Genomic DNA, 14293 nt, shown 5'->3' on the forward strand with positions numbered 1-14293 from the left:
AAAATATACAAATATACAAATTTAGGATCTGCCTTAGAAACCTTCTCGGGTGGTGAGACTTTTGAAAAAAATTCAAAAAAGTACATCATAATTTCAAAAATGTAAATTACATCTATTTCTTGACTTATTTGCAATACACACATCCATTACTTTGAAGTTCATATATCTGCACATATAAATTATTTATGTTAATGTTTTTACTAAGTAAGATGACAAAAAGACTGGCCCATTATACCTGTAGAAATGTGAATATTGAGCACCTGTAGTTCTGAAAAAAGATATGAAGCAAAAGTTGACTACGCATTCACTCTGCACAGTAAAATCTTGGTGGGAAAAAATTGTAGAATGGTTGGGTGCACACCCACTGAGGGAGAGGAATTCTAGGTGCAGCTGTAGGAGGTTTGGTGGGAATTTGTCAAGCTCTACAATAGTTGGCAGCAATGCTGGAAGCAGGAGTGTGCCTCTGAACCTGACAAAAATTGTTTGGGCCACTGGCGCTCCAGGCTGCCTCTCTTCCGCATTCCCGAACCCCAACCCCCCAACGACTTACCTTGCTGCTAGCTGGGCGGCCTCTGGCTGCCCAATATTGCACCAGCCAAAACTGGGTGAGCGACCTCTGGATGCCCGTTTGGGGCAGGCAGCCTGCCAGATTCATTTAAATGAGGCCTGGCTATCAAAATGGACCGGGCCTCCTGCTGCACGTCCTTGGCCGTCAGCCCATGAGTTCCACCAGCCTACCGCCCAGCAGTTATAATTTCCCTCTATAGAATATAAAAGCCAAGAGGTGATGATGGGCCTGCATAAAACCTTAATAAGACCTCAATTAGAGTGCTATGTTCGGCTCCACACGATAGGAAGGATATTAAGGCTTTAGAGAAGGTACATCATAGATTAACTAAGATGCTGCCTGGGTCTGTGAAAGGATGGGACAGGGTACATGGAAGCAGACTGTTTCCGTAGTTGAGCGATGAAGAATGACGGGCCATAGATATAAGATTAAGTATAAGAGAAGAGTGAAAGAGAAACTTCTTTACAAAGAGAGTTGTGAGGCTGCGGAATTCACTTCCAGGTTAAGTGGTTAGACAGAAACTGTCAACATCAAGATTAGATTGGATAGGTGGATGAAAGAATATGGGAACAGGGTGGGTAAATGATGTTAGGACTATTTTCTCATGTGAAAGGTGAATGTCAACACCAGCTGGTCTGTTTCCATATTGTAACTTCTATATTTTCCTGCTATACACCAATTGGAACGAACATCATCTCACTAGTCTATTCCTGCCTATCTCTGGACCAATGCATTACTTCACATGAAGCTGCACCACTCACTTGCCAACACCTCCCTTGCCCACTCTTACATCCTTCTGCACAAGGAGACCGAGACAACCTGAACACAATGTATCTCTGACCTCCACCTGCATACCGTACCTTTCTGCCTTCACTATCCCTACAGACTGCACAGTCACATATGGGAACAGAGAGTCGAAGCACATTCTAACCTTGACTGGATTGTCCTCTTGTCTTGCATGAAAAGGCTGCAAAAGAAAAGAGAGAAGTGCGACTGGAGTGGGTCCTGACGCTACAGTTGATCTGAATACATTCAAGGAACACACCTCAGAGATCCAGGGCCAAGATTATAAGGAAGAGGCAAGGAAATCTCAGAGCAGTGGTCACCTTCACCTCAATAGAAAATGCCATGCCAGCCCTGCCTCTAGGCACCAATCCAGCCTGGCGGAGAGGGCAGCGCTGTGTTTATGAGTGGCAGAGGGTTTCGATTGACACTTTGCAGAATTGGTGCCAAAAGTTTGATGAAACTTGTGTGTAGTGAAAAACCGGTGCAAGTCACTTAAGTCCAAATTTTCTTGATCTTTTGCTGTACTTAAGCCATTGCTTTGGCGCAAGTTTCCAGGAAATTCCGGGGCATCATCTTTCCTTTCTCAAGGTGTAGAACAGGAGCAATTTCACCAGACCACTGCCTCGGATTGCCCAAGCACCTCACAGCAGGAAATGTTACTCAGTCCTAACCGCCCAAACATGGTCTCGGATACGTCCACCCGGGAGGATCTCTTTAGTGATAATGGTGGGGGTGCACTGGATGACTTAAAGCACAGGTGAGCAGGAGGTGGTGGTAATGGAGGTAGGAGGACGAGCAGGAACATGCTGACCAAAGGTCCAGCTTCCATCCTCCCCCAGCTGAGCAGCCCAATGGATGCAAACCTCACAGGGCCTCCTTTTAAAAGGAGGATGCTTTCTGAGAACAGAGCACGGTACAGTCAGTGGACACTGTTCCCATTAACCTGTAACAACAACTATAACGTGCATTTATATAGCACCTTCAATGTAGTAAAACGTCCCAAGGTGTGATATCAAACAGAATTTGACACCGAGCCACATGAGGTATTAGGTCAGGTGAGGTATTTGGTCAAAGAGGTAACAGATGAAGGCCACTGCAGAAGAATCTGCAAGCCACACATGTAGAGCGATGAAGGAAGCATTCAGCCACTGCAATCCACTGTGAAGCATGTGGCAACTCCAGAGACATCTGCAGCTGTGGTCCCAAGGGCACTATTAAACGTGCTTCTCCTGTGGTTTCCAGATACTGGCAGATCAGGTGGAGAAAAGCATCACCAAAGATTCCACAGATCTCATTGGTGCCATGAAGTCCGCTGTCAACTGATGTGTGGGCACAGTGAGCCAGGGTCCAGAAGTAGGGGTAAAGAAAAAACTCGCATTTATATAGCGCCTTTCATGACCTCAGGATGCATCAAAGTGCTTTACAGCCAATGAAGTACTTTTGAAGTGTAGTTACTGCTGTAATGCAGGAAATGTGGCAGCCAATTTGCCCACAGCAAGGTCCCACAAACAGCAATGTGATAATGACCAAATAATCTGCTTTTTAAAAAAAAAATTGATGTTGGCTGAGCAATAAATGTTGGCCAGGACACCGGTGAGAACTCCACTGCTCTTCAAATAGTGCCATGGGATCTTTTACGTCCACCTGAGAGGGCAGACGGGCCTTGGTTTAACATCTCATCCAAAAGACTGCACCTCTGACAGTGCAGCACTCCCTCAGCACTGCACTGGAGTGTCAGCCTAACATCTGTGCTCAAGTTTCTGGAGTGGGACTGGAACTCACAACCTTCTGACTCAGAGGCGAGTGTGTTACCAAAAAGAGCCACCTGTAGCTGGTACAAACGAGGATGTTGTCTCTCTACAGCTGCACACCTGGCTCCTCTTCCATCCTCTTCATCTATCTGTGCTAGAAAACACGCAGCCCCAAACAGCTGTGGATGTGACGGAGCCAGTAGCTGGGTCATCTGAATATGTTACAACTTCTCACGGAATGACCGACTAGCACCATCCTGCCAGAGGTCGGGTGCTTCCACCTGGTCCCGGGGAGTTTACTCACCCTGTTGTCACTCCTCACAAATACTGGACGGTAACTCAAATCTAACTGAGCTGTCATTCGCCCCTGTTTCAATCTGCATCAAAGCAGTTTCTGGTTGCTACTTAAAATCCTAAATAGACAGTGGGGTTAATCAAGATTTTTTTTGCGGGTCAATGTAAAATAATTCTACAGTTTACCGGCTGCTTTATTGCAGTTCTCAAACTGCTAGGTGATTTCATTATGAAGTAACCTTATATCGTTTTTTTTGGTTGTTGCTCCTGATCTAGTCTAAAATATGGTTAGAAAATGCAACAAAAAAAATGAGCGCTCCAATCGAGCAGATTAGAAAAACCCAATGAACAATTATGAAAAATGAATGAAGGGAAACTACACCCCTTACCGGGAATGTTGTCCTGATAACCTTTGGTGAAGAACTGCATGGCTTTCGCGGCTCTTCTGGGAGTCTTGAGCAGCCCCTGCCTCTCTGGATTCTCCCCTAACCCTCTCAGGATGGTTGTGTAGGCTTCCTCCATGCCGGCCAGTGCATCTTCTCCGCTTCGCGTCTTCTCGTCTTTCCACTGCACCGTCACTTTCTTAGACTCTAAAGTCAAATCGCTGTACCCATCAAAACAACTGGCTGCTAACTTCTTGCCACAACACACGCCGTTAGTTTCTGAAGTGACCATCTGTTTGGTGTATTCCATGCTGCCCAGACTGGAAGACTTCAATGTTCAGCTGTATCGAGAGAAGCACCTAGAGGACTCAGTGTTCACTGCATCCCTGCGCCTCTATTTATACCTCAAGAGATTACAGGAGACGAGTCTCATTTAATTTCTCACTGCGTTGTTCACACGTCAGCACTTGTGCGGGTGCAATTGAGCCATATTAAACCGTCTGGCCCCGGGGCAGCGTTATGCTGGGGAGAGATCATTGTGTGTGAGAGATAAGGATGTTTCCACGTTGCACGCACCCAGCGCTTGTGCCACACTTCTATTTCCATCAATGACTAATTTTCAATTGGGAACAATCTCTGTTGATAACAGCACGTGGACCTTATCATATCCGGCCATAAAGTATCCAGCACGGCATATAAAAGGGGTTATTTAAATACAAGAACCAGCGTCAACACTTCCTTCTCGTCACTTGCTGTTCATTTCGGCTGAAGCATACGATCTGGCAATGTTGGAATTAGATTTCACGATGTCACATTTATTGTGTGTCGGTATCAGGTAACAGGATAATAAAATGAGCCTGTACATAGAAAAACTGGGAATAAAATGGTTGAACTTGAGGTTGTTGTGTCAATAGGGAACTATGATTTAGCAATATGAAAAAGATGACTAATCCCAGAAGATGGTAATGGTTGCAATATACAGGTGTGTTCAGGAAGAAGAGTAGTTAGGAAAGGCGGTGGTGTAGCTCGATATGTCAAGGACACCTGGGAAGTTGAAGTGGTAGATCCTGTGGTATATGAAAAGCTACAGAATGATTTACTCTGGCTGGTTGATTTTAGCACAAAGGTAAGGAGAGCAATTGGGTTGAAAATAGGAACCTTCAGGTGCATCTCAAAAAGGTGGTCAGAGGCCATAGAGAAGATGGAAATAAGTAAACCTACAGATACCAATAATAACAGCAAGAGATTCTTTCAGTGCTACAGCAGTAGGAAAGCTATCAAAGTAGAGGTGAGAGGGGGAACTTGGTGAAGAGTGACATAATGGAAACACATTAAAATAGTGCTCAGAGGGTCAAAGACAATTGAACCATAACAGCAAGAAATTCTTCCAGCTCTAGAACAGTAGTTGACTTGAGAAATACCTGTATGATAATAACACAGTAAACAGCAACAAACATGGTTTCAGAAGGGGAATGTCCTGCTGAACCAGTCTCCTTGACTTCTTTTGAGGAAGTGATTTTGTAAAGTCATTAGCATTGATTTTAGATCCCTGGCAGAAATCCAAGGGCAGGGGATGGAGGCAGGGGGGGAGCTGCCAAACTTACTCTCCGTGGGAGGCTTGGGCCTCATTAACAACCCGCCAGGCAGGTGCCCACCTGAAACGGACGTAAAGAGGCATCTGGCTGGCTGCTGGAAGGTGAAGATCGGGTGGTCCAGAGGCATTCAGGTAAGTTGCAGGGACGGGGGGTTTGGCACGGTGAGAAGGTGGGGAGCCCTGGATAGCCCTGGGCACAGAGGCCTAGATTTTCCTTGTGGGGCCTGGAGGAACACTCCTGCTCCATCTAACAGCCGCTCAATGGAATAACAAAAAATAAAACAAAAAGAATGTTGAACTATATTGCTAACTCAGTAGAGTTCAAGTTGAAGGATGCCGTGCTAAATCATTAGAGTGCTCTGGTCAGACTGTGACTTGAGTACTTTCTCCAGGTTTGATCAAGGCAGAGGAAGACTTCCATCCTCTAGAGGTGGTGCAGAGAAGGTCCATGAGACTGATATCTAACATCAAAGGATTGAGGCACGAGGAAAGACTGGAGAAACTTTGGCTGTTCAGACTTGAAAGGAAGCAACTGAAAAGGACTATAACAAAAATGAAGCATTCTTGTCCATGATGTATTGACTTCTTTCCTTCTGTCATGGTACATATGGAGTTAAAAAACAGGCTCACTCACAGAAAATGGCCCAGCTTGTTTTGATACAATAGCCCCAGACTATATTATGTCTGGCCAAGTGTCCGAAGGAGGGGGGAGGGTGAAGTCATTCAATTTAAATACGAACATCTTGTGAATTTTATATATATATATGTTTGATTGGCAACTCGGGCTCCCTGACCCCCAAGATCTCTGGTTGAAAATGTGGGGCCAATATGATAGTCACCCCACAGGAACTCGTGGCTAGGTGACTCTTGTTGTCCCCTCCACCCCCCACTCCAGGGTGCATTGTGCTTTGTCTCTGGAGCCGTGTGGGTTTCTTCCAGGGAGCACAACACATACTTCCCTTAACGATTGGGAAGACCTGAAATCTGCAGTCGTACTCCCTACTGCTGTTCACGTTGAGGCTGGCTATGGTTATTTTCACGGCAAGAGCTTAGTGCACCTACCATCAGTGAAAGGATGAAGCAGGGCCATTATGTAACCTTCACTCCCTTTGCAGCTTGCTGAGAAACTGCAGGAGCCGTCACAGCTAAGGTGATCAATATCCTTGCCCATGAGTAGGGTTTAATTGCAGCATGGACAGATTGGATGAGCAGCATCAGTTCTGAGCACTTCTCAATGGTCAACTGTACCTTATTGCAATGACATAAATTGCTTTTAATAAACTCCTGAAGTTCCGAGAACGGAATGAGGGTTGACTTGGTGGAGAGCAACAGAGAGTCCACCATTTCATTAATGACAGATTCTACATCATCCCTGATACCTGCCATCTGGTTGCCATTCTCCTCCAGGTTACTGTTGCCTTCGATCGACCCGCCCGCTGCACAAAATGCAGTGAGAGGATCAGCCACCTCAACTGACCGTACCTCTATCTGGATCCTATTCCCACTATTGATGTTGACTGGAGTCACACCTAGCACAAAGGAAGATGGTAGTGGTTGTTGAAGGCCAGTCATCTCAGCCCTGGGGTTTTGTTTAGGTATTTACTAATTTTCTTGTCTTTATGTCCTCGAGATGCTCTCCCCCCGCTCCCCCCCCACCCCCGCCATGAAGGCAGTATTGGTGGATGTCTCCACTGATGTTAAATTTGATCAGAGTGGGTGGCGCCACCCTTGGCCACATTAGATGTTTTGGCAGCCTAGGAGACTTTGCAGTTTTCTCGTATATGCCTCATCTCCTTGCAGGCGTAGCATCAAACTCCCTCCGGGGACCAAAAGATTTTGTAATTTAGGCCCCTGTGGTGGACATAAAAGCCACCTTCTGTGTCCTCCTCACGCACTAGCTGCGAGTACAGCTGACAGCGGAATATTTGCCTTCACCTCCCCAGATCACGAAGGTGAGGGGGATGGAGCTTCTTGGTTATAAATGGTGGAAGATTAGATAATACGATTCTCTGTGCGGTGGCCACCAGATGGTCTAGTGGGAAGAAATGCCCACCAACAGCGAGTCCCCTTTTTGAGTGGTGGTCTTGAGGAAGAATGCAGCCATCCTGTACATGTATGAGGCGGTGGCTACGGCTGAAGGGTGGACAACCTTGGCCATGGTTTTAACAGATGCCCCAATTATCATGGTCGGGTACATGTAACAATTCACACTACATTTCCTGGGTCAGGAGATGGAATATGCCAAGGCAGCAGAGATGGCAGGGGCAGCAGCCACCTTCACACACTCCCTACCATTGATCGATAATGTTGATGCCATGGCATGGAGTGTTATGGTGCTCCCTGAGCTATTAATTACCTCTTTATTTTATCTCCCACAGGTGACAAGGTCTTAAAATGGCCAGCCAGTGGTAACCTTAGGTAAACTCAGGGAGGTCACAAGATCTTATATTAGGGGGCCAGCTCAGAAGGCCAATCCCTTAATTAGATGGGAAAGGGGAGGTCGGAGATTACTGAACCCCAACTAGCTTATTTAGACTTCCAGGGAGCTTAACAATGAGAGTTTTTAAAGTAATGTTTCTTTTTACCAGCAAAATTTCCTCTCCTTTCAATGATTACTTGCTATGTGGGAGATAGAAGAGGAAGAAAGAAAGGATTGCATTTCTCCAGTAAGGGTGGAAGAGAGGCGTTCCAATAAGACCAGATGGTAGCGTGGACTGCTGCTTTATGGGGGAGGAATGTCTTCATCCAGGCAGCTGAACTGCCTGGGCAACACAGCACTCCACACACTTGATATCTTTACCCAAACAGTTCTTCTGTCTTGGGCAAGGTACTGGGATGTTTGGTATTGATGTATGGTGTTGGTGTTTTTTAGACTCATGTCGCCACACCCAGCCCTGTCTTCACCCCAGTAGTATCAGCAGCAGCCTTTGTAGTTTCCTTCCTCCCTCCTCTTCAGCCTCTTCCCAGGCCACAGCAATTTAGAGAGAAATAGTGCAAAAGAGTCTCAAAAAGTCGAAGAAGTAATCCAAGCACCTCCTTCTGGATCTTTATTCCTTCTTGTGCATTTTGCTTGTCTGTCTGTCTCTCTCCTTCGGGGTAATTTTGGCTTTAATGGAAATAAAAATCGGGAGAGATGTAAAATGGGCTGATGATTTACCATCACCCATTTTACAAACTCCATTCCCTAGCCACCAAGTGCATCCCTCTTCTTGGCCACTGTCTGAGGCTGAACCAGATTGTCCGCAACCTCGATGTCCTATTTGACCCTGAGCTGAGCTTCCGACCCGATCACGAGGACCGCCTACTTCCACCTCCATAACATCGCCCATCTCCGCACCTGACTCAGCTAATCTGCTGCTGAAATGCTTATCCATGTCATTGTTACCTCTAGACTCGACTATTTCAATGCTTTCCTGGCCAACCTCCCACCTTGCACTCTCCATAAACTTCATCCAAAATTCTGCTGCCCGTATCCTAGCTCGCACCAAGTCCTGTTCTCCCATCACCCTCTCGGTCCAACAATACCTCGCTTTTAAAATTCTCATCCTTGGTTTCAAATCCCTCCATGTCCTCTCCTCCCTATCTCTGTCACCTCCTCCAGCCCTTCAACCTTCCGAGATCTCTGCGCTCCTCCAATTCCGGCCTTTTGCGCATTCCTGATTTTCTTCATTCTGCCATTGGTGGCCGTGCCTTCAGCTGCCTAGGCCTAAGCTCTGCAGTTCCCTCCCTAAACCTCTCCACCTCTCTACCTCTCTCTCCTCCTTTAAGACGATCCTTATAACGTACCTCTTTGACCAAGCTTTTGGTCACCTGTCCTAATATCTCCTTATGTGGCTCAGTGTCAAATTTTGTTTGATAATGCTCCTGTGAAGCATCTTGGGACGTTTTATTACATTAAAGGCGCTATATAAATGCAAGTTGTTGTTGTCGCACAAAGTCAAAATTACCCACCTCTTTCCAGACACAATTCTTTATCTTCTTTCTTCTCTTCTTTTCTCACATCCAGATGCTTAATGAGTGAAGATGGATGGAGGGCAGAATAACACCTTAAAGGTTAGAAGTGTTTCAGGATTGATAGACTAGATCAGAAGGGAGGAGATGTAGCCTTATTCGTTAAAGAAAACCAAACTGCTCGAGAGATGATGTTAGTGCATTAGGAGCAGCTGTTAATGTGGTCTTCTACTCCCCATCATTTATATCTAGCAATGTTTCAGAGATATCTGTAATATCTAAGTTCCCTAAATAATCCTGAATTCCAAGATCCATGCAGATCGCCATCAAAAAAGGATGTTTAAAAAAAAGAGCTACTTCACTCCATTTCTGACTGTCAAAACATTGCATTTATCAAGGCCATTCACCAGAGAAGGTGGACAAGGTACTGGTACTTACCAAATCTAGAAAAACTGCAATCTCAAACAGAGTCTACGCAGAATTCTTGAAGACCCGAGGTCAACACGCCCGCAACTGGCTGGCATGCTTCTTTACCAATGTGCATGCCTCTGGCCAGATGCTCAAGCTATGGCAACATGCAAAAGTTATTGCCATCCTGAAAGCGGAGTAAGCAGCTGATGATCCGAAGAACTAACAGTCGGTATCATTGCTATGCATTATGTATGAACTCCTGGAAAGGATGTTACTCCAAAGACTCATGGCATTCTTCAATGGTTACATCCCTAAGGAGCAATGTGGGTTTAGATCTGGATGGTAAACCTGTGACCAGGTAATTCCATTCACAACCCACATCAAAGCTTTTTTTTGTTCGTTCATGGGATGTGGGCGTCGCTGATGAGGCCAGCATTTATTGCCCATCCCTAATTGCCCTTGAGAAGGTGGTGGTGAGCCGCCTTCTTGAACAGCTGCAGTCCGTGTGGTGAAAGTTAGGAAGGGAGTTCCAGGATTTTGACCCAGCGACGATGAAGGAACAGCGATATATTTCCTAGAAGGGATGCTGTGTGACTTAGAGGGGAACATGCAATTGGTGGTGTTCCCAAGTGCCTGCTGCTCTTGTACTTCTAGGTGGTAGAGGTCGTGGGTTTGGGAGGTACTGTCGAAGAAGCCTTGGTGAGTTGCTGCAGTGCATCCTGTGGATGGTACACACTGCAGCCACGGTACACCGGTGGTGAAGGGAGTCAATGTTTAGGGCGGTGAATGGGGTGCCAATCAAGCGGGATTCTTTGTCCTGGATGGTGTCGAGCTTCTTGAGTGTTGTTGGAGCTGCACTCATCCAGGCAAGTGGAGAGTATTCCATCACACTCCTGGCTTGTGCCTTGTAGATGGTGGAAAGGCTTTGGGAGTCAGGAAGTGAGTCACTCGCCACAGAATACCCAGCCTCTGACCTGCTCTTGTAGCCACAGTATTTATATGGCTGGTCCAGTTAAGTTTCTGGTCAATGGTGACCCCCAGGATGTTGATGGTGGGGGATTCGGCGATGGTAATGCCGTTGAATGTCAAGGGGAGGTGGTTAGAATCTCTCATGTTGGAGATGGTCATTGCCTGGCACTTGTCTGGCGCGAATGTTACTTGCCACTTATGAGCCCAAGCCTGGATGTTGTCCAGGTCTTGCTGCATGCGGGCTCGGACTGCTTCATTATTTGAGGGGTTGCGAATGGAACTGAACACTGTGCAATCATCAGTGAACATCCCCATTTCTGACCTTATGATGGAGGGAAGGTCATTGATGAAGCAACTGAAGATGGTTGGGCCTAGGACACTGCCCTGAGGAACTCCTGCAGCAATGTCCTGGGGCTGAGATGATTGGCCTCCAACAACCACTACCACCTTCCTTTGAGCTAGGTATGACTCCAGCCACTGGAGAGTTTTCCCCCTGATTCCCATTGATTTCAATTTTACTAGGGCGCCTTGGTGCCACACTCAGTCAAATGCTGCCTTGATGTCAAGGGCAGTCACTCTCACCTCACCACTGGAATTCAGCTCCTTTGTCCACGTTTGGACTAAGGCTGTAATGAGGTCTGGAGCCGAGTGGTCCTGGCGGAACCCAAATGAGCGTCGGTGAGCAGGTTATTGGTGAGTAAGTGCCGCTTGATAGCACTGTCGACGACACCTTCCATCACTTTGCTGATGATTGAGAATAGACTGATGGGGCGGTAATTGGATTGGATTTGTCCTGCTTTTTGTGGACAGGACATATCTGGGCAATTTTCCACATTGTCGGATAGACGCCAGTGTTGTAGCTGTACTGGAACAGCTTGGTTAGAGGCACAGCTAGTTCTGGCGCACAAGTTTCAGCACTACGGCCGGGATGTTGTCGGGGCTCATAGCCTTTGCTGTATCCAGTAAGCTCAGCCATTTCTTGATATCACATGGAGTGAATCGAATTGGCTGAAGACTGGCTTCTGTGACGGTGGGGATATCGTGAGGAGACCGAGATGGATCATCCACTCCGCACTTCTGGCTGAAGATGGTTGCAAACGCTTCAGCCATGTCTTTTGCACTCGTGCTGGACTCCGCCATCATTGAGGATGGGATGTTTACAGAGCCTCCTCCTCCCGTTAGTTGTTTAATTGTCCACCACCATTCACGACTGGATGTGGCAGGACTGCAGAGCTTTGATTTGATCCGTTGGTTGTGGAATCCTTTAGCTCTGTCCATAGCATGTTGCTTCCGCTGTTTAGCATGCATGTAGTCCTGAGTTGTAGCTTCACCAGGTTGACACCTCATTTTTAGGTACACCTGGTGCTGCTCCTGGCATGCTCTTCTACACTCCTCATTGAACCATGGTTGATCCCCTGGCTCGTTGGTAATGGTAGAGTGAGGAATATGCTAGGCCATGAGGTTACAGATTGTGCTGGAATACAATTCTGCTGCTGCTGATGGCCCACAGCACCTCATGGATGCCCAGTTTTGAGCTGCTAGATCTGTTCTGAATCTATCCCATTTAGCACGGTGGTAGCGCCACACAACACGTTGGATGGTGTCCTCAGTGCGAAGACGGGACTTCGTCTCCATGAGGACTGTGCGGTGGTCACTCCTACCAATTCTGTCATGGACTGATGCATTTGCGACAGGTAGATTGGTGAGGACGAGGTCAAGTAAGTTTTTCCCTCGTGTTGGTTTGCTCACCACCTGCTGCAGGCCCAGTCTGGCAGCTATGTCCTTCAGGACTCAGCCAGCTCAGTCAGTAGTTGTGCTACCGAGCCACTCTTGATGATGCACATTGAAGTCCCCCACCCAGAGTACATTCTGTGCCCTTGCTACCCTCAGTACTTCCTCCAAGTGGTGTTCAACATGGAGGAGGACTGATTCATCAGCTGAGGGATGGCGGTAGGTGATAATCAGCATGAGGTTTCCTTGCCCATGTTTGACCTGATACCATGAGATTTCATGGGGTCCAGAGTCAATGTTGAGGACTCCCAGGGCCACGCCCTCCTGACTGTATATCACTGTACCGCCACCTCAGGTGGGTCTGTCCTGCCGGTGGGACAGGACATACCCAGGGATGGTATCAAGTATTCTTTTATGTTCAAATTTATTCAGTTGTATAGTACTGGTACTGTGCAAACTTTGCTGCTTTCTGTCTTAAGCAATATGTTATATTATGTTAGCCAAGAAAATTCCTCTTGTTTTTGCAAAAATACAGGGGGTGGGGGCTGAACTTGGTCTTCGCCAGTAGTGTGAAACAAGCAATAATGAATTGGCAGCCGGTTTTACACCGTGCCCCCATTGAATTCAATGGAAAGAAAAATCATGCGCGCTGTAAAACCAGCTGTCCATTTGCTATTGCCAGGTTAAGTCCACTCACAGACTAATTTCACCCCCACTGTTTCTTAAAAAGAGGGGGCACCCATTGGGGGTGAATCTCCAAAGGGGGACTCAAAAAAAACAGTTTGGTAACCTCTGATCTACAGTATGTTGCTGCTGTTTGCCTTTGTCCCACTTTCTGAACTTTGAACACTTGGCTGAGAAATGGTTCCGTTCGGTACATATATTACACTTCTGACCCCAAGCAGGACAGAATTCCTTCTTTCAGATCTGTTGTTTTGCATAGTAGTTGCAGTTTATTTTAGCAGCTTTCAAAAATTCTTGGGCTTCACATCTGGAGTCATTTTCTCATTTGTCCTAACTAAATATTTCACTTCTTCCTGGGCACTTATTACTTTCAATTACATTGATGTTGATTTACTAGCTTTACATATGCCCAGGCAAACTTTCAATGTCAGTTTTGGTTCCTGGAGAAGTCACTTACTAGTGCCTTTTTTCTGTTCACAAATAACTATCATCTTCTAGAACCCGGTAGTTACAAGTTTCAGCCATGGTGCGGAAACTCACTACATATGACTTTATTGTTTCATTTGGATCTTAGTCTCAGTTGCTGAATATATGGTGTTCATATTTTCATTAGTCTTTCCAACACAATATTGCTGCATCTTACTCAGAATAACTTCAAAATCAGTGTTCTTTTCACCTATCTCAAACTGTAATCCATCAAGTATTTTCAGTACCTCTCTCTCCATACAGGTAATTAGTGTAGCAATTCTTGCATCTTAGGCTGCTTAATGAGACATGATACAATCTCATAATTATCCCAAATTCTGTTAAGTTCTTCCATATGATGGCTGGATTTCCTGCTATGTCCAGTTTTACTGGGAATGATACATTTTGAATAATAGATTCACAGAACTGCACAATAGTTACGTTCCCATTGCTTAATATGTTAACTTTCCATCTAATTCGGATATTGGCTGATACAGCCTCACAGGGCAGGATATAATCAAGCTAAACAATATTTGATCAGTTTAGAGTAAATTTAGAGTACTTTGCTGAAAAACAGATGTTGCCTTTCCTGGATTCACATCTCCTTTTTAAAACATTCTTATACATTTGGAATGATTTACTTCCAGTTTCGCCATTATTTGAGGTAAAGTTAGTAAGCGTTTAGAAATGCCTGAGTTAATCAAGT

At 46.0% G+C, this 14293-nt stretch overlaps 1 protein-coding gene across 1 annotated transcript in view; it reads right to left on the reverse strand.

Annotated features, from left to right (window-relative positions):
* The window catches only part of gch2 (GTP cyclohydrolase 2), a 46272-nt gene extending 42180 nt beyond the window's left edge, over positions 1–4092 (reverse strand). Inside the window, exon 1 of the mRNA XM_067988304.1 lies at positions 3789–4092. Coding sequence (XP_067844405.1) covers positions 3789–4092 — 304 coding nt within the window. The remainder of the gene's footprint in view (positions 1–3788) is intronic.
* Between the last annotated feature and the right edge of the window lie 10201 nt (positions 4093–14293).

This window comes from Heptranchias perlo, chromosome 8 (genome assembly GCF_035084215.1).
Source record: "Heptranchias perlo isolate sHepPer1 chromosome 8, sHepPer1.hap1, whole genome shotgun sequence".
NCBI lineage: Eukaryota > Metazoa > Chordata > Chondrichthyes > Hexanchiformes > Hexanchidae > Heptranchias > Heptranchias perlo.